Source organism: Helicoverpa armigera, chromosome 4 (genome assembly GCF_030705265.1).
Source record: "Helicoverpa armigera isolate CAAS_96S chromosome 4, ASM3070526v1, whole genome shotgun sequence".
Lineage (NCBI taxonomy): Eukaryota > Metazoa > Arthropoda > Insecta > Lepidoptera > Noctuidae > Helicoverpa > Helicoverpa armigera.
In genome coordinates, this window is record NC_087123.1 from 3,903,007 (window position 1) to 3,911,835 (window position 8,829).

The window sequence follows — 8,829 nt, forward strand, 5'->3', positions numbered from 1 at the left end:
TATCAGGCAGTAGTGTATTTTATGATAACTCTATCTGTAAATAAATATCGTATGACTTTTCAGAAGTTTTTAGTTTTATAATCACTTATTTAACATTAAAGTTCAAATCACGCTGAAACAGTACCCAAGTTATTTCTTTTCTTCATGAAAACCCATTAGTCACGGAAACTAATCGTGCATTAATTTCTAATCTTTGTGTCGGTTGAAAAAGTAGTGGATATTATTGTCGGAACGCTGCTGTTTTCAATATCAGGGAATGTTTCTTGTACCCGTCAAATCCATAGACAATTAGTAAATTTTGTCATAGACAAACCATAACAATTTATATATGAATACTTGACTCTCAAAAAATAGCAATTTTCACAGCATTTGCCAATATCATAAAAACAATATTCGTAATAAACTAAGCCATTTATTTCTTTGTTCTAGGTGTAGCAGCAATGAACCAATACATCTACGTAGTCGGCGGGTACGACGGTTCGCAGCAACTCGCCTCTGTGGAACGCTATGATACGGAACGTGATGTGTGGGAGCTGGTGGCGCCTGTACATATCGCGCGATCCGCGCTCTCCCTCACTGTGCTCGATAACAAGTTATATGCATTAGGTTAGTATTGTTTTGGTGAATGTATGGGTTTTGAGGCATAAGGGCCTAAATATGACGTTACCTTTACTGTTTTGCAATATTTGTTAAATACATGACAATCAACCTAGAATCAACATAACATGTACCTAACCAAAAACCAAAAGTAACGAATCAACCTACAATAGATTTCAGACTCGCAATTAAATAACAACTCCCAAAAACATCCCAGTTTCTCATATTGAAGGGTTTTATTTTTCTAATGACGTCATTATTTCCAACAGGTGGTTACGACGGCACGTCGTTCCTAGACATAGTAGAAGTGTACGACCCTTCGACGAACACTTGGAGCAGCGGCACGGCGCTGACGTCGGTGCGGTCGGGGCACGCGTCGGCGGTGTGCTACCAGCACGTGGCGCCGCCCTCCGAGCCCAGCGAGGCGCTGCCCACCGTCATCAAGAAGCGCGCCCGCCGGCCCTCGCCCGCGCCGCAGGCCGCGCCCGACATCCCCACCGCCAACAGCATCATCGGCACGCTGTGCAACCCGCGCACCCCCAGCGACTACCTGTAGGCGCCGCCGCCGCACCACCACGCCTGCCCGCGGCCACGTCGCGCGACTCTAAGGACGTACACTTTCCGTAATCTCAAATTGATATCCGGCTACAATTATCGCTTCAATCGGGCTCTCAGAGCTACATACTATTTATTAAATCAAATTGAAACAAACATGTTTTTCGAATTAACGGAGTTCAACGCGCCGTTATCGAAATATGTTTGCACCGGCCGATATCAAAATTGAGCGACCATCAAAGTCACGGTCGAGCACATGAGTGTCATCTTTTACAATCGGTTATCACCGATCGATTTTGAGTTCCGAGTTATCAGATAGCAGACCCAAATAATATAAGAAATATTATTTGTTGTAATGAATAAAAGTAATCTTCCAATGTTAGTAACAGGAAGAATTATACACCAAGTTAAATATCTAACAAAATTTTAGGTTTTACTACTGACTTGTTGAAATCGACGATCTTATATAATTTTAAAACATTGGCGTAGGATAATATTAATGTTGTGTTACTTCTCCGGACACTAAAGAATTACCAATTTGCGAATCAATAAAACAATCAAATATTTTAATTTGAAAAGACTTCCTGGTTACTGTAAATAGTTTTAAGTTGATATGGAAATTAAATGTATCTTTAAATTAATTAATTATAATTATGTACAAATTCCTATAAGCTTAGGTGTTAATCTTTCTTTCCATTGTATCATATAGATAGAAACTATTGAAAATGTAAATATAATTTACTGTAATTCATAAGGAAAAATAAAGACTGTTATGGGAATATAACAAGTATTTTTATTTGCTTCAATACTGCTCGTCTAGCGCTATGTTCATGATCGTAGCTTGTTATGACACTGAATAAACTATGCTATGTACTGAATATAACAAAAACCAGTTTGTATTCTTTTATAAACTACACAACAATAGAACACTCTAGCATCACTCTGACGTTTATACTATAATCAATTAAGTACATATTTACTTTTTCTGAAACTACATATGTATTTACATGAGAGCTTTTCCTTAAAATATATTTAATCACAATTCACGTCTGGATAATTAAAACGAATAAAACCTGAACAGCCGAAATAATTTCACACCATCAATCATGTCTGAATCAAAATAATCCAAGAATACACCAACAGATATCTACATTAATGACGTGAGTTCATTTTAGACAGTGTACCATTGGGAGGAACCCACTGTTTTGGTTCCAGGTGCAAAAAAACTAGAAAAATAATGCTGTAATTAAAATCAATCAAATATTTATGTGAAGTCACAGAAAGTATAACTAACGTGACTCACTTGATTTTCCACAAATCACGGAACTTGCGTTATCTATTTAGATACGGTCATGTCTGCCGGAACAACAAATTGCTTCTATTAAAATCATACTTTTATCCAACATTCTAAAAGAATTGTCATGTTTAATACAAAAATAAGCCATACACTAAAATAGACAAGGATCCCATCTAGAGAGTAAAGTAACTAGTATTTACATAAATAGAGAAATTATTGAACTTATTTCAAATACGGTGGTAACTTAAATACAATCTAAATGAAATACTACAACGTTTCTGCCGGCCGCTGCACACATCCAGTGCGGATACAAGTCACACGGAATCTTCCTACTCAGCTCCACATTCCACACTTCACAGATTACAAGCCTAATACAGTCAGTCAGCGGCTGCTAAGTGGCTGGCCGCTTCGCAAGTTTTCTGCGCCTTTTCACAAAGATTCTCACGTCAGGTGCGTCTTGACTTTCTAAAGTATTCGCGCAATTTTCTTTGACTCCTTGTTCTACAGGTTTATTAGAGTCACAAACAATAATAGGTTTCATAACACCCGCTTCTATTGGGTTTGATATCGGAAAATCTTTGTGTGGTGTAGACGTAGCTAAAGCTTTCAGTGAGTCCAGTCTTTTAAATTCCTTGAAAGCTGGAACCTGACTAACATCTGCAGCGGTTTGTTCTTCATCGCCTACCACATCCGTGATAGGGGTTACTGTGAGTTCTCTATTATCGAACTCTATTTCAGGCTGTTTCCCTGTTGAAATTACAACAGTTTTAACAATGTCAGGCGGTTCGTTAGAATCAGTCCCAGGGTTCATATTTTCATAAAGAACAGGCGATGGAAGTTCATGGGGTTCTATATTAATAGACACCAATAAACTTTCGTTAACTCCTTTCTTTTTGGGGGCCTTTTTACCTCCTATTTGTTCAAACCCTTCTTTTTCTTTCATGTTAGAATTTTGTGGAACATCTGTAGGTTTATCGTCATGGGTTACGGCTGTTGCTTCTTCCGTCATTTCTATGGCATTTACTTTATGAACAATGGCAGGAAAGTCTTCGTCTTCTTGTGTCGGAGCATCAATAATTCGGTCTATTTTTATGTCTACTGCATCCTGCGCGTCTTCTGAAATAGGTACATACATAGGTATTCCTAAATCCTCTGGAGTCATCAAACTGCTACTATCTCCGAAGAGCGCAGAAAATGTTTCCTTTGTTTCTCTAGGTTTACCTTCCTTTTCCTTTTTGTTTTTTACCTTCTTTTCTGAAAATTGAACGGCATCTATACTTTCTATCAAATCTTTGGGAATCTCCACGGATTGAGATTTTTTCCTTTTACCCTTCTGTTTTCTTGTACAGTCAGGTTCTTTATTTTTTGCTTTTTCAGCATCAGTCAAATCAAGACTCGGAGATCTTTTAGATGAACCTTTTGCTGTTTTACGAACAGAATCTTCTCTAACTTCCTTGGTTCTAAGTTTGCTTTTATGCTTCCTGGCGCTATCAGCATCTTTATATTTTACTTCTTCGGCGTCATTAAATTCAACAGTTTCTACGCTCGGAGACGTTTGAGACGAATCTTTTGCAGTTTTGTGAACAGAATCATTACCTCTAACTTCCTTAGTATTAAGTTCACTCCTATGCTTCCTGGCGCTTTCAACATCTTTATTTTTTTCTATTGCTGCATCATTCAATTCTATAGTTTCTAAGCTCGGAGATGTTTGAGACGAATCTTTTGCCGTTTTGTGAACAGAATCGTCACCTCTAACTTCCTTGGTATTAAGTTTACCCCTGTGCTTTCTACCACTGTCAGTATCTTTATTTTTCACTTCTCTGGTAACATTCGATTCAACAGTTTCTAAACTAGAAGATGTTGGAGATGAATCTTTTGCTGTTTTATGAATAGAATCATCACCTCTAGCTTCCTTGGTGTTAACTTTACTTCTATGCTTCCTAGCGCAGTCAGCATCCTTAATTTTGACGTCATCAACAAAGTCAAAACTCAGCGATGTTTTAGATATATCTTTATCCACTTTAAGAACAGATTCATCACATTTAACTTCCTTGTTATTAAGTTTACTCTTCGACTTCCTAGTACAGTCATCTTCTTTATTTCTGATTTCTTCATCAGCAACAAATTGTTTAGATGAATCTTTTTCTACTTTATGAACATAATCATCACCTTTAACTTTCTTAGTATTAAGTTTACTATTAGATTTATTTTTGAGTTCCTTGACAGCATTGTATGGATTAGATGGATCTTTTTCTATTTTATGAACAGAATCCTCACATCTTACTTCCTTTGGGTTAAGTTTAGTCTTATGTCTCTCAGTAGAGCCAGCTTCATCATTTCTGACTTCCCCAACACTGTGCAATTCAAATGGGTCAATGTCCGAAGAAGTTTTGGATGAATCTTTATCTATTCTTTGAACAGAAACCTCACATGTAACATCCATGGCAGTTAGCTGTGCTGTCGATTTTTTCGGATTGTTTTCCGAAACTGTGTGGCGGTTAATATCAAAATGGTCGCTATTGTCGTCGCTTAGTTCTAAATCATCTGCAACAATAGCTAGATTAGCTTTTCGCTTTTGAATTCCAACTTTATCTTCCATTGTGCCGCAATCTTCATTCATATGACGTCGATCATCACGCCAATCTCTAGGTTCCTGGCTATGTACTAATTCTTTTCGAACGCGAGTCTCAGTTTCAACTTTATTATGAATGTTCGCAATATGAGGTTCAGTAAAGCCTAATTCAATATGTTGAAAATCCATTTGGCTTCGAGCGTTTATTTTATCTTGCCCAACTTTAGGAATCCGATATTTGTTTATATGTTGAGAATCTTTTAAATGAGCATCTGTTCCCTGTCTTGAATTAAAATCTGTTTCTTCTAGCCTTACTGCAACATCTATACTACCTTGGTAATTTTCGTTACAACTATCATTAGAACTATAGGGAACTGATTCCGCTGCTGAATGTGCATCGGCATTTGGACTATCGATGTCCATATAAATTTGTTTAACAATGTCATCTCTATATTCAGAAGGTTGCTGCATTAAAGCATAAGGGACTTGAACTGGAGTCATATTCCACTTAGCTTTGTCAATTGGTATGAGATCAATATCTCTGCCCACTGTGGTGGATATTGTCTCCTTTCCATGTTCTTGCTTCAAAATATATTTACTGTCTGTCAGTCGGGGATCTTGTATGGGTGTAGTAGTAGCAGTCTTAATTTCTGCAAAAGCGAATGATTAACTTGTAGAACTTACTCAACTTATATTTTTTAAATAAATAATAACAAATAAGCATTTCAACATTAAATTTAATATAAAGGCTTTCGGATTGACAAGTAGCTGTTATAACTATAGTTGTTATTAGCTGTTTCAGTTGCACAGACATGATGACCTTATTGTATATGGTAGTTTGGTGGTCTGGTCTATAAATGGAGTCTTCAGTAAATATTACCTATTGGTTCGGCTGAAGCTGCGTCGGCGTGCTCTAAATCTGGTGACTGACAGGAGTAACGATACGTTTCATATTCATGTGGCGAAAATTCAGGGTTGCGGTAGCCTTCCGAGGACTCTTTCTCATTGTGATACCTGGTCCTGTCTTCCCTGGAGTGTGCATCAGGATTGCCAAATGATTCCCTTCTCAGTCTTTTACTTTGTGGCTCATCGTGATCCATGGATAATTTACTTTTAGAAGAGTACTTGTCTTCATGGCGGTATGTATATTTTTCATAATCATGGCCATGTCTGGAGTCAGACGAGGGCCGGGGCTCCGGATAGCGACGTGAGTGACGACTGTAAGGTTCAGGTGGCGGACTTTCCAGTGATCTTGCTTGATATCTCCCGCGTTCTTGTCTCCGATAGTCATCTTGATGTTCTCTGTAACTCCTCTTCATTCCTCTGTCAGGGCTATATGGCTTCCTTGGTTTCAATTCATACTTGTCTCGGGCCCTATATGAACTGCTTGCCATATTTCTACCAGATCTCACTTTATCCCTTGAATCCCTCGAAGAGTATTCATGGTAATTATTAGCTCTGTCTTCAAAACTGGATGTTTCTGAAGTTTTATTGCTATGTCTATCTAGAGAATGTTTATTAATATATCTCTTGTCAAACTTATCCATCGGTGGATAATCAGGTCTTGTATCTTTGGCTTGATAGTTTTGTTTGTTTTCTTCGTCTGAACTAAAGTAGTCACCCGGCATGCTGGAATTAAAATATTGATGATCAATGTTACTGACATATGAATGAAGTATTAAAGAAATAAAGAAAAAATGCCAATCAAACATACCTGCATGCAGCAGGTGTAGACTTCCTTCTATCCCGGATGCTGCTTGCCTGCATTTTAGGCATTTCATTGAATTCAGTCTTTTTATGTACCACATTAGTGTTCCTACTAGTGCATACATCTCTTGCACCCGCACTTTCAAACTTATTCCTATTATGAGTATCAGTAATCAGGTCCTTTGTGTCTCTTGGAGTCGGTTCAAATCTGAAACAGCAAAGATTGGATAATGCATATTGTATACTAGCTTCTGCCAGCGGTTTCACCCGCATCCTGTGGGAACTACTTCCCGTACCGGGATAAAAAGTAGCCTATAGCCTTCCTCGATAAATGGGCTATCTAACACTGAAAGAAATTTTCAAATCGGACCAGTAGTTCCTGAGATTAGCGCGTTCAAACAAACAAACTCTTCAGCTTCATAATATTAGTATAGATTAACAATATAATTCTATACAGTTCCAAAATTCATAGTATTTGAAGATACATGCATGATTTGCTGTAATACAATAAGCTTATTCAACAAACACTTGCATGCCTAGAAACCATATAACCTTAAAATGCAATATCTAAAAGTTTTGCATTGAAATCTGAGTCTAGTCTGATTTTTACTATAAATGCTTGATGGTATCTTTTATATGCATAAAAAAGATCCTTAGCCTCTTGAATGCCACTAATTAGAGAACAATAGAAAATAAATTATGTCTCGCGTATATCTACGCAGCGGCATACAAGGGGTTAATGAGAGCCATTAAAAAAATAACATTATATTAAAGATGACTTGGACATAATTTAACAAAAAAATATTCTTACCTTTCTTTCCTATTATCAGGAAAATTAGGTTTCTCATTGTATCTCTGATTATTTGGTACACCTTTGTTGAAGTGCCTTCTTATAGTTTGTCCTTTCTTTAAAGCTTCTAATACCATTGTGTCTTTTCTAAAACAAAGATAAATTGTTTATACTGATGTTGTGTGCTCAAAAGTTTCTTAAGCAAATAAAAATATGTATACTACTATAAAAATATTTTGTATATAACTAGTGGCTGTACATATATAAATGAAGAACCAATTTTGTGCCAATTTTACATAAACCATTTACTAAATAATCCAAACAAAGCCTAAACATTTGGTTTGGATAGGTGTGCCCGTTTTTGAGTCATAAAATTACAATGAAAAGTGTCCTCAATTTTTATAAATACAGATAGAAATGAATACTAACTCCAAATTAAGTTGTGTAATCCTTTGGTTCTTCCTCTCAATCTCTGACCGAGCAGTTTTCAACAATGAAGAGTAGTTGTTCTCCAGTTTCTTGAATTCCATCTCCAAGGTGTCATAATCCTGTAATATTTGCTACAATATCAATGTGCTATCCATTCATGTGTTGTTTTCTTACTTTGCCATAATGCAAAGGGTAGGGAAAACAGTAATGATATCACATGGAAGCAACAGCTGAACTTCAATATCGTCAGTTATTAAGCTTGTGGCAGGCATAGGAAATTGAGTGAGTACAGTATTATGTTTAGTTGATATGAATGTTTAGTTCAACTTAAAAATCCCCACTGAACTAAAATCCCATGACTGTAAAAGTAGCATTGATGAGACACTTACTCTTTGAAGCTTTTGCATGGCTGCAGCATGTTCCTCAAGCTTCACTTTCAATTCTTTGTTTTCATTACGCAGCTGAAAAAAGTATACGTAAATTAATGCAAGTTTCTGCAATTTTATGTTTAACTGAGAGTAAACAAGATACATTAAGAAATAATTGTATTATTATGAGACAATAATTGAGTAACAAGGTGCAAAATCTGAAAAATTATATGACATGAAATTTTGGCGCTAAACCACGGTACCTCATGAACAGCGTTTACGTCTTCGTAATTGCTCAAATCGTCATAAATGCCCTCCATTGCGAAGTACTATGTAATTAGAAATGGGCTATAAGAATAACAGGTAGTTTTTAACAAGATACGAAAACAATTAACTGATTTATTAACGCAGTTTTTTATATAAAAGCTATTCCGTTTCGCTCGTCAAGTGCCTAGATAGATCTCCGCTCGTTTGACAATGACACTTGACAGTATGACAGTGACAGACACAAACG

The 8,829-nt window shown here is 36.7% G+C and overlaps 2 protein-coding genes across 5 annotated transcripts in view; one reads left to right on the forward strand and one right to left on the reverse strand.

Moving 5' to 3' along the window:
• LOC110380553 (kelch-like ECH-associated protein 1B) overlaps nucleotides 1-1,939 on the forward strand; it is a 36,195-nt gene extending 34,256 nt beyond the window's left edge. For all 3 annotated transcript variants that reach the window (XM_021340555.3, XM_049847031.2, XM_049847032.2), the window contains 2 exons: nucleotides 430-606; nucleotides 867-1,939. In XM_021340555.3, the coding sequence (XP_021196230.3) occupies nucleotides 430-606; nucleotides 867-1,153 (464 nt within the window). In that variant the 3' untranslated portion in view covers nucleotides 1,154-1,939. The remainder of the gene's footprint in view (nucleotides 1-429; nucleotides 607-866) is intronic.
• A 552-nt stretch (nucleotides 1,940-2,491) lies between these two features.
• On the reverse strand, nucleotides 2,492-8,793 carry LOC110380569 (zinc finger CCCH domain-containing protein 13). Of its 2 annotated transcripts, none has more exons than XM_064034524.1 (7): nucleotides 8,579-8,793; nucleotides 8,337-8,408; nucleotides 7,948-8,066; nucleotides 7,540-7,665; nucleotides 6,736-6,936; nucleotides 5,902-6,650; nucleotides 2,492-5,671 (listed from the first exon to the last, which is right to left on the reverse strand). In XM_064034524.1, exons 1-7 carry the CDS (start codon nucleotides 8,633-8,635, stop codon nucleotides 2,841-2,843), a joined length of 4,155 nt encoding a protein of 1,384 aa, XP_063890594.1. In that variant the 5' UTR covers nucleotides 8,636-8,793; the 3' UTR covers nucleotides 2,492-2,840. The 2 variants fall into 2 exon arrangements, with proteins under 2 accessions (XP_063890594.1, XP_063890593.1); XM_064034523.1 differs by having other exon boundaries at nucleotides 7,948-8,078.
• Nucleotides 8,794-8,829: the final 36 nt, after the last annotated feature.

What these genes read in the sequence shown, in the direction of transcription:
- LOC110380569 (XM_064034523.1), bottom strand. Translation starts at nt 8,635, where the DNA reads ATGGAGGGCATTTATGACGATTTGAGCAATTACGAAGACGTAAACGCT. An exon ending in ATTACACAACTTAATTTGGA is followed by an intron (nt 7,666 to 7,947) that starts GTTAGTATTCAT and finishes TCTTTGTTTTAG; the next exon opens with AAAAGACACAATGGTATTAG. An exon ending in TCTACACCTGCTGCATGCAG is followed by an intron (nt 6,651 to 6,735) that starts GTATGTTTGATT and finishes TTTTAATTCCAG; the next exon opens with CATGCCGGGTGACTACTTTA.